The sequence below is a fragment of the Lepidochelys kempii genome, chromosome 4 (assembly GCF_965140285.1).
Source record: "Lepidochelys kempii isolate rLepKem1 chromosome 4, rLepKem1.hap1, whole genome shotgun sequence".
Lineage (NCBI taxonomy): Eukaryota > Metazoa > Chordata > Testudines > Cheloniidae > Lepidochelys > Lepidochelys kempii.
The window spans coordinates 39,227,161-39,250,763 of NC_136383.1; the positions used below are offsets into that span (position 1 = coordinate 39,227,161).

General features: G+C 42.4%; 2 protein-coding genes across 3 annotated transcripts in view; both read right to left on the reverse strand.

The window, feature by feature from the left end:
* The window catches only part of TNIP3 (TNFAIP3 interacting protein 3), a 97,764-nt gene extending 94,932 nt beyond the window's left edge, over nucleotides 1-2,832 (reverse strand). The window contains exon 1 of the mRNA XM_073341025.1: nucleotides 168-2,832. The gene's annotated coding sequence lies outside the window, so the exon portion shown is untranslated. The remainder of the gene's footprint in view (nucleotides 1-167) is intronic.
* Nucleotides 2,833-2,835: 3 nt separating this feature from the next.
* Nucleotides 2,836-23,603, reverse strand: part of QRFPR (pyroglutamylated RFamide peptide receptor) — an 82,080-nt gene continuing 61,312 nt past the window's right edge. Inside the window, exons 6-7 of one of the 2 annotated variants that reach the window (XR_013635688.1) lie at nucleotides 7,178-7,361; nucleotides 2,863-2,936 (exon numbers count right to left, since the gene is read on the reverse strand). Coding sequence is in view for 1 of the 2 variants with exons in the window: in XM_073341020.1 (XP_073197121.1) it covers nucleotides 2,911-2,936 (26 nt within the window). In the remaining variant the exon portion in view is untranslated. Of the gene's footprint in view, nucleotides 2,937-7,177; nucleotides 7,362-23,603 lie in introns of both variants that reach the window. The other variant, XM_073341020.1, reaches the window with a different exon arrangement.

The following is a 23,603-nucleotide window of genomic DNA, read 5'->3' on the forward strand; positions in this document are numbered from 1 at the left end:
AACAATTCATGTTTATACAGAAATTTATATTCAAGTGCTACATACATTCAGAGTAATATTTTAATCCCAATTGTTATTTGAACCCTTATAAAGCTGTTAACTCCTTGAGGCAATAATCAATATCCCAGACTTAATATACAAATCTAGTGAGAACACCAATTACTTACCCGACAAATGCTAAAGTCTCTTTCCAGTTGCGGAATACACCCAAAGCAAAGAAACAGGATTATATTTAGCAATTATTGCAATTTATGAGATAGTTCAAACTTTAGTTCAAACTGAGCAGCAGCACTGACTCATCACAAGTGGGTTAGAGAAGGGGATTTCCTATTTAAGTACAACACAGATGAACAATAAAAGTAAAGCATTTACAGCTAATAAAAAAAGGCTAGAGAAGATCCTTAATATTCTTTGTGGAGGCAAAAAATCTTTACAGAACATAGGTAGCAACTTCTATTTCAAACAGATACGAGCTCTGCTATTCTAAAACCAAAAGCATCCCCATAAAGCTGGCCATCATTCTAATGCCTAACTTAAATGAGCTGTGGCAGCCTTTGCCAGGGGAGAGCTAGGGCAGGGATTCTCTCCACAGTCTTTGGAGCTCCCTAGGTTCTGGCATAGAAGAAATCCTAGATTAACCAGACAGGTATTTCACATAAGATGTTCTGACATGAAAATGGCTTTCATTGCAGCAGTTGCATAAGGTGGTAGAGAAGGCCATACTAAAGAACCTTGCCATTACCCAATATTTGGGCTCAAATCCATGAGTCAGCGACACCATCCACAAATTTCAGTAAGTATGAAGGTCATTTTTGTAATTACTGTTTCTAGTAAAGATGCACTCCCACGTACAGTGAAGGTGGGAGGGAGGTTACGATCTATGTGGGAAGCTTCAGCTGTAGGCTGTGTCAATGTGGGACTCTTTATGGTTTAAGAATGAGCTTCTGTAAGTATATTAGTAATTAGGTAACTACTTTTCGCTTCCAACATACAGCTGGGTGATGTTTCCAGAGTATTGGGTTAGGAAACATCTGAACAACTGCAAAAAGTTATTTTGTACTATTGATAGGGAACACTCTAGTGGTCAGAGCACAGAATTGGGAGTTTCAAGATCAGTTCCTTGGTCTGCCACTTGCCACCTTGGGCAAGTGTTGTGTGACCTTTCTGTACCTCAATACAAGATGAGACTGCACAAGGATATTATGTTCATTTCTATTTGCAAAGTCCTTTGAGAGCCTCACACAAAACATACTATAGAAGGTGGAGTACTAGCATATTAGGTTTGAGATTTATACTGAATTTAGATATAGACTAGTAAAGAAAATTAGTGATTTTTACATCTTACTAGTTCTATGGGGGTGGGGCTGGGGAAGAGGGAAAATCAGTAGATTCAGCAAGATGGAGTTTACCTACCACTCTCTCTTCTCCATTCCCTCTTTTCTTCCTCCCCAACCTTCTACTTCCCCCATAAATAGCTCATTGTGGAGAGATGGGAGGGTGAGATCACAGGTATCAGTAAGTCAGCCTGCCATTCCTCTTCTATTGGGTTGGCAGAATGAAATAATTTGGATAGATCACTGTTGAGTGGTAGAGCTGGGGTATCCAGAGGTGAGCAGCTGACTTTAGAGTAGTAGTAATACATGAAGATATTTCAAATTAATTAGTTTGAGCCTCTGTGCGTGTTCTGCACTAGTGGCTGTTATTTTGATCCTTTCTTCAAGACAGTTGAGCTGCCCTGGCTATTTGGCAGCATCTCTCTAGGGGTAGTTTTGTTTCTAACAGTCTGTCCTGTGAACTGGAATGACATGGTGCACAAACAATCCTATCTTTAATGTCTCCAAAGTTACATGTGGATGTCAGTTCTCAGCTCTGTAATTTAAGTATCTATTCCCTCTTCTGATTCTTGGATTTGGATGAAGTAACAGTATCCGTCTACAATCTCTTTCTGCCTGGGATCACAATACTCAAACACCTTTATTACTCCAGGCAACAGTGTCTAACTCATCTCTCATCCTTTCCCCCCACAATGTGATGATAAAAAAAGCATTACTTTCATTTTCACATCTTTATACCCCCCCATGGACAGATACGTATACAGACTTAATTCTTGCTTCCACCGTTTCCCTGCTGGTGCAAGGTTTTTCATCTGGAAATCCAGCATTCCTGGTGGTGAGTGTCCCTCCATGCCTGTTAATCATACTGTCTTCCCTTGCTGTGGGCCTCACTAAAATGACTGCTGTCACCATGGTTCATATACCATGTGCTAAACAATAATGTGAGGGCTCCACGTTCCTTAAACTAAACTGGCTCTTTATTAAAAACTATTTACTGAGATGCTGCAACTGCAGCTGGCATTCCAGCAATGTGCACACAGACTGACTTCTTGGTAGCTCCTCCAAACTCCAGGTTGCTACATCCTGAATCTACTGTTACAGCTACATGGGTTATGGAGTTTTGATCTCCCTCCCAGTTACCTAGCTGCACTGATAGTGCTTCTGAAAAGCATTCTGTGTCTCACTGTACCTGACTTACCCAAATGACTATGAGTTAGTTGATGCCATTTAGGCACAGCCACAAATAGGGAGCAATGTAAAGCCACATAGCTTTGGTAGGGACTGTGCTTCTGGAAGCACAGCTACTGCTGGACCATCCCTGAACAAAGGGATGTGTTCATACTGCACTGAACCTCAAGATGGGGCATACTGTTACCTTACCTGTAACCAGCCAGTACCATGGGCCAGGTGGGGTTGGGATGACAAACAGGGCCATTGCCCCTACCTTTTGCCTGCTCATCGCAGAGTACCTGACACCTTTGAGGACTGTTGTATTAGTTTCTCTTAGGATCAGAATGAAGAAGATCCATGGTCCCAGGATATGGTGGGCATGACACCCATGATGGTGAAGCTCGCTTCAGTAGCCTTCATCTGGTTCTTCCCCTTTCAAAAAACAAAAACAAAAAAAGTCTATGGACCCAAAACAAGGGAGGGATGGGTAGAATGTCCCATCCCCTCATTTTTGTCCACCAATTCTGGTTCATTAATTTTTGGACCCACATTTTCTTATTATACAAACCATGATTATAACAGTCCTTGAGTTACAGCTGCAGGCCTTTTTGTTTAGACTAATTTAGCCTGTCTCACTTTCACACCTTTTCCCCATCAACATTTGATTTTATAGGTTATTGTGACATCTTTTGCATTTTTACATACTTTTTACAGTTGAGCTTTCAATGAGAATAAGTTTTTCAGCCCACTTATCACATCAGAAAGGACACAGAAAGGAAACAGTTGTTTGCCTGCCTGAGCTTTTTACTGATTAAGTTTACTATTTACATACTAAGCTCTTACTGGGTACATTATCACGTATGTTATGTGTTATTGGACATAAGCAATGCTGAAGTCAGTATTATAAATGAAATCTACTAAGTCTATGACTATTATTTCTAGCATACCTCTTACATTCTGATTACGAAGTCTAGAGAGACAAGGTGGGTGAGTTAATATCTTTTATTAGAACAACTTCTGTTGGAGAGACACCCAATCTTTTAGAACCAGTATTATTTTGGTCCTACACAAACCTGTCTCATTTACTTCTGGAAAATTAATGATCTGTCAAATGACTCGGGGCAGAGAAGTTAAAACTTTAATAGTGTTAGAAAAAACTCTCTGCTCTTTATACAACAAAAATAGCAAAGGACAAGATTTGAGTCATTTGAAGTAGTGGCCAAAAGGTATTATTCCTGTGTTTAGGGGAGAACAGTTGAGTAACTAGAAGGACTAGGCCTTCAAGTCTCAAAAAGGTTGAGATTCACTACCTGAAAAACATGTTTTCCATAATTATGTTAAAGAAAGCATTAGGGCAGAGGTCCCCAAACTGTGGGGCATGATGAATATTGGGAGGGGGCGTGGATGGGGTCTGGGCCAGCCCCCCCAAGGGTCAGGGCCAGCCCCCCCAAGGGTCAGGGAGGGAGCACCACCCAGCTCCACCCGGGGCCCCGGCTCTCAGCCCCGCACCCAGGGCCCCCTTACCCCTATCCACCTCCCCTGCACCAAGAGCTGCATCCCCTCTCCCGGCCATAGCTGGGGGGGGGGGGGAAATGAGGTAAAAAATGTGGGTACCACTGCATTAGGGGTTCTTTAAAAGTACATCAGGAAAACAAGTTTATTTTGAAGCTAGCCAGCCTTTATTAACTAAGAATGTGTTTTATTTTTTTAAAAAGACACATAATGGGTCAAATTCATCCATGCCAGGACTGAATTAGGTCATAAGTTAATTTTAGTACGAACAGCGGACCAGATGCTGTGTTATGCAAACCAGCCCAACTCCATTGCAGTCAGTAAAACAAGGTTTAGTTACACCAGTGGAGAATCTGGCCCCTGAGTTTTAGTTGGGGGCTAATGTAGTATTAAGCTAATTTTTATTTTCATGATCAAAGCCCAAAAGCAATTTTGTTAACATGAATGAAGAAAATGGTACTGAAAGGTGAAAGTCATGTCCACAGAAACCAAACTCTCAAGTTTATTCATTTAGTAAATTGTCTGACTCAGTGTTTTTATATTGAAAGTGATTCATACTCAAATATTTTCCTGTTTTCTGAGAGTATACAGCACATGCACTTCACCATATATGCCATTAATGGGTCTGCACTTTAGCCAAGCTTAGTTCTAAGTCAGAATTCATTTTCTACAGCTTGTACCCATATCCAGTTTATTGTATCAAAGTTATTTCACTTCAGTAACTCACTTCAATAACTCTTTTGTAGCATTGACTAAAAGAAGAAAGTACCATTTAAGAAATATGGAGAACAGTTTTGATACAGATTAAGGTATCTAAAGGATGTAGGTTTCAGAGTAGCAGCCGTGTTAGTCTATATCTGCAAAAAGAAAAGGAGTACTTGTGGCACCTTAGAGACTAAACACATTTATTAGAGCATAAGCTTTCGTGGGCTACAGCCATTTCATTGGATGCACAGAATGGAACATATAGTAAGAAGATTTGTATACACCCACTCGCACACACAGGTAAGTTGGAAGTTGCCGTACAAACTGTGAGAGGCTAATTAGTTAAGATGAGCTATTATCAGCAGGAGAAAAAAAACTTTTGTAGTGATAATCAAGATGGCCCATTTAGACAGTTGACAAGAAGGTGTGAAGATACTTAAGATGGGGAAATAGATTCAATATGTGTAATGACCCAGCCACTCCCAGTCTCTGTTCAAACCCAAGTTAATTGTGAGTGGCTGGGTCATTACACATATTGAATATTTCCCCGTGTTAAGTATCCCTCACACCTTCTTGTGTGTATATAAATCTTCTTACTATATGTTCCATTCTGTGCATCCAATGAAATGGGCTGTAGCCCAGGAAAGCTTATGCTCTAATAAATGTGTTAGTCTCTAAGGTGCCACAGTCCTCCTGTTCTTTTTAAAGAATGTAAGGAAAGCCTTTACAAAAAGCTGGGTCAAAAAGTTGTTTTAACCCTGCTGGATGAAAACAAGTTCTCACTGATCACATTTTAGTCCCCCCACCCCTCACTCCACTTCACCTCCTTCCCTCCTACTTTTCCTGTTCTTAAGACACCAGTCACTTTGGGGGAAAAAATGATTTTCAAAAATGGCTGAAAAAGGTGGGGGGGGGGGAGGAAAGGAAGCTTTAAAAAAATAAATTTAAATATACATACATCTATTTTAAAAAAATATCACAAGTGTTACCTCACCCACCCAATCTCTCATTTTTTTTTTTTTTTTTTTGGACCAACTTCTGTTGGGAAGAGACAAGTTTTCAAACTACGTGGCGCTTGTCTTCAGGTGTCCTGGGACCAACATCTCTACAACACCATTGCAAAAATATAACATGCAGTTTTTTCCCTTCAAGATTTTCTATTTAAGAGCAAGGCCATTTCCAGTGGGGAAAGCACTAGAAAAAAAAAATAGACCACCTCTATACCCGAAAGACTGAGCAGGAGAGAATCCAATTGCCCCTTCAATATCCTTATTCGTTGCCTCTTCAATATTCTCAATGGTAAACTGTCAAGAGAGGTTTTATGTTGGGTGCAGGGGCATATATCATGTGTTGGTCAAAAACACAGATACATCAGTGACAAACCGACGCTCAAATAGATTGGGATGGCATACTGTCCAGGATTATTGGAGCATAATGTGCAAGGCAATAGACTTTTTACTGCAATAGAAAATGTAAGGTGTTTTCTTTTAAGAGAATGTGTTTAGATCATTTGATATTATTTTGTATTTGTTAATAATTAAACCTGAATCCTGTATATGGATATTTTGTCTCCTAAAGTGATCATTCTACAAGTTTTGCTGAAAGAACCTGAAAGTGGAAATAAAAACAGAAAGCCTTTTTCCATTTAAAGAAAAGGAGTACTTGTGGCACCTTAGAGACTAACAAATTTATTTGAGCATAAGCTTTCATGAGCTACAGCTCACTTAATTGGATGCATACAGTGGAAAATACAGTAGGGGGATTTTATATACAAAGAGAACATAAAACAATGGGTGTTACCATACACACTGTAACGAGTGATCAGGTGAGGTGAGCTATTACCAGCAGGAGAGAAGAAAACCTTTTGTAGTGATAATCAAGGTGGGCCATTTCCAGCAGTTGAGGAACAGTAGGGGGGAAAATAAACATGGGGAAATAGTTTTACTTTGTGTAATGTCCCATTCACTCCCGGCCTTTATTCAAGCCTAATTTAATGGTGTTCAGTTTGAAAATTAATTCCAATTCAGTAGTCTCTTGCTGAAGTTTGTTTCTGAAGTTTTTTTGTTGTAATATTGCGACTTTTAGGTCTGTAATCAAGTGACCAGAGAGATTGAAGTGTTCTCCAACTGGTTTTTGAATGTCATAATTCTTGACAACTAATTTGTGTCCATTTATTCTTTTACACTGAGATTGTCCAGTTTGGCCAATGTACATGGTAGAGGGGCATTACTGGCACATGATGGCATTATCACATTGGTAGATGTGCAGGTGAACAAGCCTCTGAGAGTATGGCTGATGTGATTAGGCCCAATGATGGTGTCCCCTGAATAGATATGGGGACACAGTTGGCAATGGGCTTTGTTGCAAGGTTACGTTCCTGGGTTAGTGTTTTCGTTGTGTGGTTGCTGGTGAGTATTTGCTTCAGGTTGGGGGTCTGTCTATAAGCAAGGACTGACCTGTCTCTCAAGATCTGTGAGTGATGGGTCGTCCTACAGGATAGGGTGTAGATCCTTGATGATGCGCTGGAGAGGTTTTAGTTGGGGGCTGAAGGTGACGGCTAGTGGCGTTCTGTTATTTTCTCTGTTCAGCCTGTCCTGGAGTAGGTAACTTCTGGGTACTCTTCTGGCTCCATTTAAGTCACTATGAAGAAGTGCATTGTCATCTTTCAATCCTGTTTTTATTCAATGGATGCTAAAAAGCACCTCAAACTAAACATATTTTATTCCTCACTTCTAGTAACTCAAACTGCTTGTTTTTAAAGTGAGATCAAGTCTGAAAAGCATTTCCTCTGTGAAATAAACTTTGGTGATTTAGAGGACTGAGTTAGCTAAAATATACTGCTGCTCAAATAAACCACTGAGTAGGTTTCTTCTACGAGGTAATTTTTATTTGAGACAGAACTGTTCCCCTAACACAAAAAAAACACTATGCTCAGATATGCCACATGATGTCACCAGAGACACATCAAGAATTTTAGGTTTCAGAGTAGCAGCCGTATTAGTCTGTATCCGCAAAAAGAAAAGGAGTACTTGTGGCACCTTAGAGACTAACAAATTTATTTGAGCATAAGCTTTCGTGAGCTAGAGCTCACTTCATCAGATGCATGCAGTGGAAAATACAGTGGGGAGATTTTATATACACAGAGAACATGAAACAATGGGTGTATATAAAATCTCCCCACTGTATTTTCCACTGCATGCATCCGATGAAGTGAGCTCTAGCTCACGAAAGCTTATGCTCAAATAAATTTGTTAGTCTCTAAGGTGCCACAAGTACTCCTTTTCTTTCTGCGGATACAAAGTAATACGGCTGCTACTCTGAAACCTTTCCCAATTGCCTTTTTGTAATATAGTTTAAAAAGTCTGCAGGTCCCCTTCTTGCTCTCCCTTACCGAGCTCTGGAGCAATGGCTTCTTATATATTGCAGCACTGCATTGGAGAATTAAGTCAGTGATTTTTTTTTGTAACAGGTAAAGAATACCTCCAGCCTTTCTGGCATAAGGAACTTCATCTCATTTTGCAAGAGTCAGAGAGCTGCTGTTTCCTCATGGTAACGGATTTCTAAGCACAAACATGGAGACAAATGGTTGTATGATATTAAAAACCAGTTGATCAAATATCACCGGGGGAAAGAGTTTCTCATAAAGTAGACACATTTCAGTGCATTTGTCCAGGCATTACCTATTTAGTGTAGGACAATATTTAGTTAAATCTTGTAGCACTTTTTCTTAAACTGTTTTCAGGAACAATTTCAGAACAGATCAGATGCTCAGCAGAAGGAAGAGGTGGGGTTTTGAAGTCAAGTAGCATATTTTTAGTTGATCATCAGGAAAGAAAGAAAAATCACAAGGAGACAAGGAATTTCAGACATTGGTTGAAAAAATTATAGGGACAAGTGGTTAGATTTACAAAGAACATTTGAAAACTGTAGCTTACAGCCATTGTGGCCTTTTGGAAGGTATACATTGAGAACTCTCTTTTTAGGACCCATGGAAGCTGTGCTTGGGAACAGGGGCAGCAGGTTTATATAATTTTTGGTGGTGCTCACAACAGGTCCAAGTCCCCTGCCCCCGCCTAAGGCTCTGGGAGGGAGTGTGTGCGCAGGAGGGGTGTGGGCTCTGGGATGGAGTTTGGGTGCTGGGTACAGGCTCTGGGCTGGGGGTTGAAGTGCAGAAGGGGATGTGGGCTCTGGGAGGGAGTTTGGGTGCTGGGTGATGGCTCTGGGCTAAAACAGAGGGTTGGGGTGCAGGCAGGCTGTCCCGGGGCTAGGGGCCAGAGAATAGGACTCATCCCAGCCCTCTCCCTGCCGGCAGCAGCGAGCTCCAAGGGAGAGGGGAGAAGGGGCCCCTCTGGAACAACACTCACCCAAGCCCCCCAGGCTGCTGCTCAGGTGGTCCAGCCAGGATAAGCCCCCTCCCACCAGAGTCAACTCAGAGTCACCTGCCAGGGGGGCTGCCAAGCACCTCCTTCCTCTGCAGTTGCAGCAGCTGCCTCAGACTACCTCCGGTGCCACTCCCTTGTAGCCGGCAACGGTAGTGGCCTGCAAGGGAGGGCAGTATAGAGCTGCAGGGGACAGCCACCGCTGCACAGGGAAGGCAGGGATGCTTGGGGCGGGAAGAGGCATGCAGGGGCAGCAGGTGAGGCCAGGGGAAGAAACCCAGCCCTGAATATTGGTGAAGCCAGGCCCTGAATTTGCTGGAGCCTGGGCAACACAGGCCCATACAACTCGCCGCCCCTGCTTGGGAAAGCCTTGTTCCAGGGAAATCAGGTCCTTTCATGGGGATGATCTACTCTATCTGCTGCATTACAAAGCCTCATAACGCTATTGAAGAGGGAAAGCATGATAAGATCTGATACCAAATGGTAAGTAGAAACCTTGATTAGTCCTGTTTGCAAGTCTCTGAAGTTGCTTCATGTAAAATGTAATATAACTTCCTGCTTCAAACAAAATAAACTGAAGCCATAGTGGCTGAAAATACAGTGAACACTTTTTGTACTTTGGGGGTTTTGGGGTCTCAGAACTTGCTTAGAATATTTGCATATATACAAGAAAACAGGGATATCTGGGGGTTTTCAGGGAGTGATTTATAATCTAGAGATGTTCAGTCTGATATATAGACTGTTCACGTCCCTGATGGCAGTTAGGCAACTAAAATAATCTGGCAAATTATCTTTAAGGTAGTCAAGAACAGTTTAGAGTGATTTTATAGGACACATAATGAAGCTTTCACAGAAATTGTGACTGCAGTGACGAGACTAGGCAAGATCATTTTAAACCAGGTTCAAGTTTTCTTGAGGAAATATTGGTGTTTCAGAATTTTTACAAAGCACTTTCTAAAGGGTCTTTGGAAATGAGATGCACTATTCTATCCTATAATATGCCTGAGAGCATAGCTCTGCTCTAGGAATTTTTGGGAGGAAATGATATGGCCTGCGTTATTACAGGTGGTCAGACTACATGACCATAATAGTCCCTTCTGGCCTTGGAATCCATCAATCTATTGAAGCAGGAGTGGCATTCAGGGGGTCATTTCCACAAAGGGACATGGGAGTTGCCACTAAGCATTGCAGTGCCCAACTTTCAGGCACCTAGAAAAAAAAATCACAGAAGGAACACTGCAATCTACAAAGCTTGAGTTAGGTGCCCAGGATCCCTTTACAATGAATGGGGAGAGATAGACACCTTAGAGTGCGATCCACAAAACCAGCAGGGTAGGCAGGGAGCTGTCTAAACTCATCAATGGGAGATGCTACCAAAGGTGTGCATGGTAAGCCCCATCCCTCTCACAGAGATTGATGCGCAAGTCTGTTCTGCAGGGAGGCACCTCTCTCTCTGCCAACAATCTATGAACCAGGGGAAGATGGGTGTTTGGCTGCCTAAATTGCATTCAGGGCCTGATACAAACCAGCTGGAGGCACAGGAAGGCAGAAGACTTCCCATATAAAACTTTTAGCCTAGCAGATGGAGGTGGGAGTAGGTGACTGCCAGTGAGTTCCCCCGCCTCCTGAAGCAGGAGAACGGATTTGAAAAGGAATGGTCCACCTCTCAGGGGAATATTCTAACCACTGAGCTATGGAATATCCTGGTATGGGTCTCCCTCAGTCTCTTCTGTTGAAGTTACTCTGAATTCTGTTGAAGTTATTCCACTTTAAACAAACACTAATTGGACCAGTGACAGTTAGAATGATTCTGTAGCCCAGTGTTTAGGGCATTCACCTGAGAGCTGGCTGATCCCTCTTCAAATCCATTCTCCCCCTCAGAAGGAGGTGGACTTTAACCAGAGGTTGTCCTCCATGTTCTGGGCTCCCCCTCCCTCCATTCTTCCACCTACAGGCCACAAACTTGATCCAGACACCGACACACAATTTAGGCAACCAAATGCCTATTTTCCCAGTTTGTGAATTGCTCTGAGGTTTAGGCAAGAGATAGGCAGCCAGACACCTATCATGAGGTTGCAGTTCATGTGCCCAGAGTGGAAAAACTTAGGCACTGAATGAGTTTAAGTTCCTACAGAATTAGACAACAGCAGAGCAGAAGTTTTGTGGTTTGTGCCTAAAAGTGATTTAGTGCCTTCATGGATTACAACCCAGGTGACTAACCAAAGTCAAATTTCTAATGCCAGTTTGATTTAAACAATGTTAAACATGATGAAAGTTTAATAAAGCCATGTAAGTCAGTGATTGTGGAATGACAATAGACAGATTTATGCCAATACCACCTGCAGCAGCACAGATGAATTCTGGAGGGAGTATAAAGAATATTGGGTCAAGTTGTTGTGAGAAAAATGGATAAGGGCTTTCTTAATGCAAACAGTTTGAAGTTGGAAATGATTGTTTTTATTAAGATCAAAAGCTAAAGACCAAGTCTCCAAGCGTTTAATTAAAAAAAAAAAAAATCTATGAAAGATTCCAACAGCATTTAGCAAAACAAGGTAGATGTGTTGTTAACATGAAAAATAGACTGACAGACATTTACAGCATTTAAAATGTGAAGCTAGTGTTCCTAACTAATTAGAAGAGTTAGGAGAATGGGTTAATGAATACTGAGAAAAGTAGATACACAGAAGATTTGTGTATTAGAGAGGGTAGGAAAGGGAGAAGAGATGGATCTTGAAATGGGAGCTGGATGTACAAAGTAATCTAGGAATCAGTCTTGGATAAGCAGGGATGCACTTGCAGATAGAGGCAGTGTACAGAGAAAAAGAATACGAAGCAGCAGCAAGGAAATGGGTCCCCAATATGTTCAGTATTTCTTTTCTCTCCCTCTACTAGGGCTTGTCAAAAATGGCACACACAAAAACAAAAACCCCCCAACCAAAAAAAAGAGGTTATTTCCTCTCACAGGAAATGATTGCTTATTTATAGTTTAGGGGTTTTTTGCAAGGGGAATTAGACATTTTCAGTTGACAAAGAACTGGAAAATGTAGAGCTTTTCACAAACGTTTTTGGTTTCTAGGAAAGGTAAATATGTCAAAGAAAGTTACAAGCAGAATATTCCAGCCAGCAAAGTACTCCCATTGGTCTTCTGAGATTTAACTGCTTGTTCAGATTTTGCTTATGCCAACAAAATATTTGTTGAAACTATTTGTTAACTTACTTGTTCTATGTAGATGCCCTCATGCTTTATCAGGCTGCTTTTATGGTGCATTCTGACAGTAGAATAAGGTTGATATACAGTGGTTCAAGTAGATTTTAACTGTTGCCAGTATGATACTGACCCCACAACCCCGCCTCCCCCTCACAAGAAGTGTTCCGTGACTAGAGTCCTGCACGGACACAAATTTATACCCACGGAGGTGGATATCCATGGGTAGAAATCCAGACAGCTGCAGCGGCACAGGAGCCAGCAAACAGAGCTGGAAACAGGGGAGTTTGAGTGGGAGTTCTGTTGGAGGAGAAGGTATTTGTATTTGGTTTTGTATTTGTATGTGTCGAGGCTTGTAGGGGCTTTGTGCTGGGAGGGAAGCTGAGCCCTGATTAGGGGACAGGGCTTCTCTGACTAGGGGTCCTATAAAGGTAGCCAGCCAGTCAGGCAGCGGCACAGGAGCTAGTAAACAGAGCTGTAAACAGGGAAGTTTCAGTGGGGAGTTTGAAAGGGGAGTTTGTCTTGTGGTGCTTGTTTGGGGTTTGGTTTTGCTGTGGGTGGTGGTGTTTTGGTGTGGTTTGTGTTTCCCAGATTAACAGGATTTAGGTGGGAAGGCGATGACAGATACAGAGGCAGCAGTGGGAGTGACCCATGTAGTGGAAGACACAATGAAGATGACTGGATGTGGAAGCTGCGGTATGTACATGATCCTGGAGGGGTATCTGGTAAGAGTTTTGTCTGCCTGAAATGCCATCTGATAGAGCTGATGGAGGAAAAGATCCAAGGACTGGAGGAGATGTAGGTGGAAAGTCTGGTTGAGATTTGAAGGGGTTTTGAGTGGATGACGGAGCAAAGATATGAGGAGGCTGAAGGGAAAAGCTCAGACTTGCAGATGGAAGCAGGACTGAGGAATTCTGAGGGGATACTGCTGGGTGAGGAAAGTGGACAGTGGAAGCATGTGACTAAAAGAACCAGGCAGAGGAAGAGACGGGCTAGTGAAGGAGAAATAGAGCTCAAGAATAGGTTTGCAGAGTTTGAAAATGAAGAAAGGGCTCAGCTGGTGGTCACTGAAAGTGGAAGGGCAAGGAAGAAGAGAAGAGCAGCTAGTCCTATAGGAAAAGGGGATTACACCAAATATGAGCCCCAGGAGGATACAGGATAGGTTGAAGAGAATTACAAGGGAGAATAGGAATAGAAAGAACTTGCACCCAGAGGGAACAGGGGATAGACTGGAGAATAGCACAGTCACCAGAAATAGGCATGTCTTCGTGATCGGGGACTCTTTACTGAGAAGAATAGACAGGCCTGTAACCAGAGCTGATCCAGAGAATAGAAGGGTGTGCTGTCTTCCAGGTGCTGAGATATGGGATGTAGACCTGAGGTTGAAAAGGATCCTAAAGGGAGCAGGAAAGAATCCCCTAATTATCCTTCATGTGGGAACAAACGATACCAGTAGATTCTCGCTGGAATGTATCAAGGGAGACTATACTAGGCTGGGGAAGATGCTTAAGGAAATCGAGGCTCAGGTGATCTTTAGTGGGATTCTGCCTGTTCCTAGAGAAGGGCAACAAAGGTGTGACAAGATTATGACTATCAACAGATGGCTTAGGCAGTGGTGCTATAAGGAGGGCTTTGGGATGTATGGCCACTGGGAGGCATTCATGGACAGAGGACAGTTCTCTCGGGATGGACTTCATCTGAGTAGGGAAGGAAATAGATTTCTAGGATGGAGGCTGGCACAACTGATTAAGAGAGCTTTAAACTAGGAATTTGGGGGAGATGGTTGGGAGATGTCCAGGTAATCTCCAAGACTGATTTTAGCATTGAGAGGGAAGAAAAAGTAAGAAAGGATACAGCCGTGGGTAGGAGAATGGACAGAAGGAGGAAGGGCAGTGTGGATACCAGTCTAATAGGTCATACTGGCAGTAGAATGTCTGTGCCCCATCAGGTACAGAATGTGAGCGAGGCCAAACAGCAAAAATTAAGATGTTTGTACACCAAAGCGAGGAGCCTACGTAACAAAATGGAGGAACTAGAGCTACTGGTGCAGGAAGTGAAACCAGATATTACAGGGATAACAGAAACATGGTGGAATAGTCGTCACGACTGGGCTACAGGTATTGAAGGGTATGAGCTGTTTCGGAAAGACAGAAATAAAGGTAAAGGTGGTGGAGTAGCACTGTATATCAATGATGAGGTAGACTCTAAAGAAATAAGAAGCGATGGGATGGATAAGACAGAGTCCATCTGGGCAAAAATCACATTGGGGAAGAAAACTACTAGAGCCTCCCTTGTGATAGTGCTTGGGGTGTGCTGTAGACCGCCGGGATCTAATTTGGACATGGATAGAGCCCTCTTTAATGTTTTTTATGATGTAAATACTAATGGGAATTGTGTGATCATGGGAGACTAACTTCCCAGGTATAGACTGGAGGACAAGTGCTAGTAATAACAGGGCTCAGATTTTCCTAGATGCGATAGCTGATCGATTCCTTCATCAAGTAGTTGCTGAACCGACTAGAGGGGATGCCATTTTAGATTTGGTTTTGGTGAGCAGTGAGGACCTCATAGAAGAAATGGCTGTAGGGGACAATTTTGGTTCAAGTGATTATGAGCTAATTCAGTTCAAACTGAATGGAAGGACAAACAAATCTGCGAGTAGGATTTTTTATTTCAAAAGGGCTGACTTTCAAAAATTAAGGAAATTAGTTAGGGAAGTGGTTTGGACTGAAGAACTTATGGATCTAAAGGCAGAGGAGGCCTGGGATTACTTTAAGTCAAAGCTGCAGAAGCTATCGGAAGCGTGCATCCCAAGAAAGGGAAAAAAATTCATAGGCAGCAGTTGTAGACCAAGATGGATGAGCAAGCATCTCAGAGAGGTGATTAAGAAAAAGCAGAAAGCATACAGGGAGTGGAAGATGGGAGGGATCAGCAAGGAAAGCTACCTTATTGAGGTCAGAACATGTAGGGAAAAAGTGAAAAAGGCCAAAAGCCATGTAGAGTTTGACCTTGCAAAGGGAATTAAAAGCAATAGTAAAAGGTTCTATAGCCATATAAATAAGAAGAAAACAAAGAAAGAAGAAGTGGGACCGCTAAACACTGAGGATGGAGTGAAGGTTAAGGATAATCTAGGCATGGCCCAATATCTAAACAAATACTTTGCCTCAGTCTTTAATAAGGCTAATGAGGATCTTAGGGATAATAATAGCATGACAAATGGGAATGAGGACATGGAGGTAGATATTACCACATCTGAGGTAGAAGCAAAACTCAAACAGCTTAATGGGACTAAATCGGGGGGCCCAGATAATCTTCATCCAAGAATATTAAAGGAATTGGCACATGAAATTGCAAGCCCATTAGCAAGAATTTTTAATGAATCTGTAAACTCAGGGGTTGTACCGTATGGTTGGAGAATTGCTAACATAGTTCTTTTTTCCTTTCTTAAAAGGAACGTGATCCGGGTAACTACAAGCCTGTTAGTTTGACATCTGTAGTATGCAAGGTCTTGGAAAAATTTTTGAAGGAGAAAGTAGTTAAGGACATTGAGGTCAATGGTAAATGGGACAAAATACAACATGGTTTTACAAAAAGTAGATCGTGCCAAACCAACCTGATCTCCTTCTTTGAGAAAGGAACAGATTTTTTTAGACAAAGGAAGCACAGTGGATCTAATTTACCTCAATTTCAGTAAGGCATTTGATACGGTGCCACATGGGGAATTAGTTAATTTGGAAAAGATGGAGATCAATATGAAAATTGAAAGATGGATAAGGAATTGGTTAACAGGGAGACTACAGCGGGTCATACTGAAAGGTGAACGGTCAGGCTGGAGGGAGGTTACCAGTGGAGTTCCTCGGGGATCAATTTTGGGACCAATCTTATTTAATCTTTTTATTACTGACCTGGGCACAAAAAGTGGGAGTGTGCTAATAAAGTTTGCAGATGATCCAATCTGGGAGGTATTGCCAATTTAGAGAGAGACTGGGATATCATACAGGAAGATCTAGATGACCTTGTAAATTGGAGTAATAGTAATAGGATGAAATTTAATAGTGAGAAGTGCAAGGTCATGCATTTAGGAATTAACAAGAATTTTAGTTATAAGCTGGGGACGCATCAATTAGAAGTAACAGAGGAGGAGAAGGACCTTGGAGTATTGATTGACCACAGGATGACTATGAGCCGCCAATGTGATATGGCCATGAAAAAAAGCTAATGTGGTCTTGGGATACATCAGGCGAGGTTTTTCCAGTAGAGATAAGGAGTTGTTAGTACCGTTATACAAGGCACTGGTGAGACCTCACCTGGACTACTGTGTGCAGTTCTGGTCTCCCAGGTTTAAGAAGGATGAATTCAAACTGGGACAGGTACAGAGAAGGGCTACTAGGATGATCCAAGGAATGGAAAACCTGTCTTATGAAAGGAGACTCAAGGAGCTTGGCTTGTTTAGCCTAATCGAAAGAAGGTTGAGAGGAGATGTGATTGCTCTCTATAAATATATCAGAGGAATAAATACCGGAGAGGGAGAGGAATTATTTAAGCTCAGTACCAATGTGGACACAAGAACAAATGGATATAAACTGGTCATCGGGAAGTTTAGACTTGAAATTAGACGAAGGTTTCTAACCATCAGAGGAGTGAAATTTTGGAATAGCCTTCCGAGGGAAGCAGTGGGGGCAAAAGACCTATCTGGCTTTAAGATTAAACTCGATAAATTTATGGAGGAGATGGTATGATGGGATAACATGATTTTGGCAATTAATTGATCTTCAAATATTCATGGTAAATAGGCCCAATGGCCTGTGATGGGATGTTAGATGGGGTGGGATCTGAGTCACTGCAGAGAATTCTTTCCTGGGTATCTGGCTGGTGAATCTTGCCCACATGCTCAGGGTTCAGCTGATCACCATATTTGGGGTCGGGAAGAAATTTTCCTCCAGGGCAGATTGGAAGAGGCCCTGGAGTTTTTTGCCTTCCTCTGTAGCATGGGGCACGGGTCACTTGCTGGAGGATTCTCTGCTCTTTAAAGTCTTTAAACCATGATTCAATAGCTTCAATAGCTAATAGCTTCAGGACTTCAATAGCTCAGACATGGGCAAGAGGTTTATTGCAGGAGTGGGTGGGTGAGATTTGTGGCCTGCATTGTGCAGGAGGTCAGACTAGATGATCATAATGGTCCCTTCTAACCTTAATATCTATGAATCTAAATTGGTATCTGCTGAACCACAGAGCTGTCCCAGGAACCACAGCTGCAAAAGAAGCAGAATGTGGAGCCACTGCTCCCAGGAGCCAGTGCCCTGTGCCGGCAGCTCCTCTGGCATTGCAGTACCGCCCTCAGCCCTGCCCCCAGCCCTGTCCTCCAGCGGGGCTGCACAGATCCCAGACAGGAGATGTGGCTGCATGGAAGTGCTGGAGGCAGTAGGAGGAGCTGCGGGCATGGGGGACTGGCTCCTGGGAGTGGCAGCCCCAGGTTCTCGGAACTGCAGCAACAAAAGGAGCAGGAGAGCCCTGCAGTTCAGTGGATACTGATTTCTATCCACAGATATCTGCATCCACCAATAGACATTTGTATCCATGGATGGCTCTACAATTCATTCTTGAAAGTGTCTTTTTCCAGTATGGTGTACCAGCAATAAATGTCTTAATTGTATAGCATACCTGACCGAACTGGTTTACTTTCACCACTGCGGATATATCAAGGAGAAAGGGCAAGTCCTATGACTCACTGATCTGGTCCCATGATGATGATGGTTGGTCAGTCCAGTGCATCAGAAACAATTTCATTTGGTTTCTTGGCAAGACTACACTTTAACTGCACTCTGATCCAGCCAGGAAAATAGTTTTAAAAAGAGGCCCCTGACAAATCCTCATACCAGTCACTCTAGCAGGCAGTGGCCAAGTACATTAAAGAAATTAACAATTCCCTCCTGTCTCTAAACATCTCCTCTTGATGTCTCAATCAGCTTTAAACTTCACACAGGCAAAACTAGGCTCCCAATTTGTCCCACATTCCCCCATCCTCTATCACTGTCAACACCACCACCCTTTTCTGGGGCTCTCATACCCATAACATGGGGATTATCTTTGACTCCTCCCAGTCCCTCATCTGGCACATCTGGGCTTTGTCCAAATCTTGCCATTCCTTCCTCCATAATATTTCTAAAATCTGATCCTTTCATTCTGGCCACTCAAAGAGAGCCTGAATGATAGCTCTAGCTATCTCCTTTCTTGATTACAATAGCCTCCTCATCTCAGGCCTTGCTGATTACTCTCACCAATCTGTACAAAATGTAGCTGCTCAGTTAACCTTCCTGACAGGTCACTGGGATTGACATGAGGTTAGCCTTCACCAAAAGGTCAGCTTTCAGTCTAATTTCCTGTTGGCCAATATAAGCAATCTTTACTGAATGTAAATTACCTATGAAGATTGTAAAAAGAATTAAAAGAGCTATAAAATCAACCACCTCTCATGACCATCACTGGGCCTCAGTGTATTCTTCCTGCTTACTTTGATATGACAGACTCTCTCACAGAATGAACACTGCTAAGGGTGTTTCATACAATGTTTTCTTGTTTACATTATCCATGTACAGAGGGTCCCTTTTCTGTCCATAGTCTATATTATCTAGAATGCAATGACAGACAGACAATCTTTCTCCATCCCAAAAGTAGAGCCAACAGCTATAATGCTCTCCTTAACATTCATACTCAATACAACATCACCCCCCAACCAGTTACTCACCTTGTAAACATAGTGTCTTGTAATATCATTTGAAAGCTAATAACAAGCTTATTATTAGTATCAGTGTGACATGTATGCTACATGTGAAATTATGGCTACTCTCTGATATTATGTTTTGGAGTCTATAAACAGACAGAGAAGGCAAAACAGGTTTTTTCCAGACAAAGAAGAACAGCCAACACATTGAGTTTTGGACTGAATCACAAACAAAGCCAGCTGTGGCCAAGAACAATGGAATATATTTGCACTGAGGATCATAGAAAGATCATTTGCAGTGCAAAAAAAATATATTCACAGGAGACTGTCAAAATTAACATGGTATCAGTTCCCTGGTGGACACCCACAAAGACTTCCTGATTTTGAAAAGAAAGATGAACTCCTGGAAGACTTCGGTGGCATCCTTCACCAGAGGGTGCTGCTCTCCTTTGTCTCCTAGAGTTCATGACAGATGGATCCTTTTGGCCCAGGAGGCAAGAGAGATGAAAACAGACTACAGGTATAGATAAAGATTGTAACTTGCTAAAATTAAGTTTGTCACTAGAAAGTGTATTTTGTTTTACTTGTAAGCATATCTGTCTCATCTATTTGTATCACTTAAATATCTGTTTTGTTAATAAATGGATTTGAGTTTTATTGTAGAACCATCTCAGTGCTGTGTATTAAACTGAAAGGTAAAGTCCTCAGGTAACCTAGCAGGCTGGTGTGCATTCTGTCTCTGCAGAGGCAGCCAACTTAACTTCTGAGAGGGCCAGGTGAGAGAGACTGGACACTGCAGGGGAGACTCCAGACTGGAGGATGCCCTGCAAGGAGTAACTAGGCTAGTGGAAAACAGGGTGAGGCCATTTTGCTGGGAGGAGTCTGTCAGCGCACTGAACCAAAGCTGCGTAGCACAGAAGCACCCCGGGTTACAGGGCAGGCAGGTGAAAGCCCACAGTGCCACACCCTCAATGCCAGCTGAGAAGGTCTGGGATTGCTCAGAAGAGAATGGGTGGCTAATAGACTGGAGATGTTAGGGAGCTGGCATCCATGTAAGCTCAAACAAGTCTTCTCACTGGGGGTAGAGGCGGGGTAACAAAGCGACTCAGTCCTGGGGACCCCAAGAATCATCACAATGCCATCAAGTGTTTTAACTATCTGCATTTGGCCAGGAAAAACATTATGGGTAACACTAGGTAATTGTTATAACCCTCCTAGCCTTCAGCAGAAGTTGTGATTAGAGGAAGTCAAGAATTTAGTTTAAACCACATAATCTGCAAATCTATTGGAAAAATACTGAAGCAGATGAATAAAACCTATTGCAATTTCCATTTTTATAAGATTCTGCTTCTTGGGGATATGTTGCTTAACTGCCAAGTGCTGTATTTCTGAACTGACAGTGAAACTACAGGGTATTTGAAACAGATTAACATGCTGCCATTCAAAACACTTCAGGAAATGTATTTTGATTTAGATTTTTAAAAAGCCACTTTCAGCTTCAGAAAGAACTGGCAGGCAACTCTGTCCAGACAAAAGAAAACAAACCAACAAATGGAAAGCTACTGCATGGCCTCAGACTATGGGCTAGGATCCACAAAGGCACTTAGGCACTCAAGTCCAGCAGTTAGAGACCACGGAGATCCTCAAAACCCCCACTCACTTGTCAACTAATCCTATAGGTGCCTAAATTCCCCTGGCACTTAAGATTCTGCTGGTGGGCATGCACAAAAGTCACCAGCAATGCCCCTCTGCCATGTACAGTGGCCAAACTGGACAGTCTCACTGCAAAAGAATAAATGGACACAAATCAGATGTCAAGAATTATAATATTCAAAAACCAGTAGAACACTTCAACCTCCCTGGACACTCAATTACAGACCTAAAAGTCACAATTATTCAACAAAAAAACTTCAAAAACAGACTCCAAGGAGAATCAGCAGAACTGGAATTAATCTGCAAACTGGACACCATTAAATTAGGCTTGAATAAAGACTGGGAGTGGATGAGTCATTACACAAACTAAAAACTATTTCCCCATGCTAATTTTCCTCCTACTGTTACTCACACCTTCTTGTGAACTGTTTGAAATGGGTCATCCTGATTATCACTACAAAAGGTGGGGTTTTTTTTCTCCTGCTGATAATAGCCCACCTTAATTGATTGTTCTCGTTAAGAGTTGGTATGGTAACCCCCATTTTTTCATGTTCTCTGTGTGTGTATCTTCCTACTGTATTTTCCACGGCATGCATCTGATGAAGTGGGCTTTAGCCCATGAAAGCTGATGCTCAAATAAATGTGTTAGTCTTTAAGGTGCCACAAGTACTCCTCATTCTTTCTGATGATACAGACTAACACAGCTACCACTCTGAAACCTAAGTCCTAATGTCACTAAACTGCTCAGAGCCCTCATGCATGCCTAAATCCCAGTGGTATTTTCAAACCAGGTGTTCCCCTGCCTCTCCTCCCTGCAGAGCCCTGTCTGGTAGGTGTGTTCAGAGCATGCCTAACCTGCCGAAAGGATGGCCAGAGGCAGCCAGATTGGGGATTTTTGTGGGCTGGGGCTGTGTCCTTGAATACCCAATAGCCCAGTGGTTAGGCCATTCACCTGGGATGTGGCGGGTCTGGTCTTCAAATCTCCACTCTTCCTGATTTAGAGCAGGGACTCTAACTTGGGGGCTCACATGCCAGGTGAATTCCCTAACTACAGTGCTATAATGTGTGGGGGTCTCTCTTTCGTTCTGATGTTTCATGAGAGCAGCATGACCTGACTTAAATGTCTGACACCAGGAGAGGGTTCATGGATGTAGAGAGAGAGGTACTTCCCTCCCACCCAGAATTAGATTCCTTCCTCCCTTTGAGGGGCAATGCTTATGTCAGAGCCCTTTCCCTGGCATTTCCTCTTGACTAGCTTAGGGTTTATGTCTATGAGACAAGAGGCATATATTGGGATGGCTAGCCCCTACTGTCAGGGTGGCTACATTTTATTTTTAGCCCAGTCAGAGCTACCATGAGCACATCTCTGAGCTGGTAATCACACCCCCAACTTGAAGTGGAGACATACCCTTGGGCTGCTCCCTACTCAGCTTGCTGGCATCTGTGAATCCCTTTCCTAGGTGCCTAACTCTTATCTTGCTTTGTACAGAGAGACTGAATGCCTAACTCAGGGTGGAGGATTTCAATAGACAGCAGGCACCTAAGTGTTGTAACCTTTGTGGATCAAGCTCTAGCCCATTAAAGATTCAAGGATCTACAAGCCAGCATGGTGGGATCCAGGGAAGGCAGTTTACTTAAGACTTCCCACCGCTTAAGGTGATTCAAAACATCCCTACAGTCATAGCATTATCAACCTTTTTTTTTTTTTATTGCCACCTACAACATTTGTTTGAGTTCCACAGGCTAGTAATGCATTGTGTTAAGTAGCATTTCTTCTTATTTATTTTACCTGCCAATAGCTTTGGTGGGCCCAACAGGAAAGAAGATAGTATTATTTATACTATACCCTTCATAATCTTACATCCTAGTTAAATCCCTTCTAGCTCTTTCCTTTTCAGAGCTAAATAATTGTGGGTTTTGCAGTCTCACACACTAAGCATTCAAGGCATTGCTGCAAACTTTTCTTACATGAATCCCAGTCATCAATTATTGCTTCCCATGGCCTCTTTTACCTGAATGATTGCATTGTGTCTTGTCTTCGGCCCTGGCCTTGCAAATGGATCCACAAAGATGGAACTTTGCCCCCTTGTGGAGCCTTTCTGATGTCAGTGGGGTTTCACACAGAAGTAGGTGTCTCATACACAGGGCTTCTTGTAGGATCTTGCCCTTGGATGCATTCCCTGCTCTGAAGCACCTAGGGGCTATGTGTTGGTGAAGCACTGGGGAAGTGATTTTTAAGTGTAAGAATTAAGAGCAACTACACTTAACTATCATGAGTTAAGTGTGGCTAACTGCCTTCTTCCTTTAAAGGGTATGGCTGCTACAAAAGCTAACCATGATAGAATAAAAGACTCCATATAAGAGTGTTCAGTTTTTACATATACCCAAAGTCACTGAAATGTATTCTGGATTAAGGTATTTTTCGATCCCCTTTTAATACAGCTCAAAATTCTATTAGCTTGTTTTACCTGTTCTGGCATACTGGGCAGACGTCTATCATGCTCTTATCTTTACCATGCTACCCAGTAATGCTCTCATCTTTCCTCAAATTCAGTGCCCATCCCACTATATGAAAATTTTAGACAGTTACCTTATGTTAGAACTTTGTCAGGCAGCAGCATATTTCAGCCAGCTGAGTCTTCAAAAATCGCCAAGCCCCTATTCAGTCTTCAGTAACCATTTGGAGTGCTTTAATACTCTCCTACTGTGAAATGAGTCAACATTATATCCTTCCTTCCCAATGAGAAGGAACTTTATAGTTTCAGAGTAATTACCTTAGTACTTTGCTTTAGTATTTAACAAACAAAAATCTATGCATCTTGGACATGACACAAGAATTTCCTCCTTCCCGGTACTGATCTCAGGGATTCCTTCTCTATCAAGTTTCAGGGCCTATGCAGGCTTGAGACTAACAGGCTTTAAAA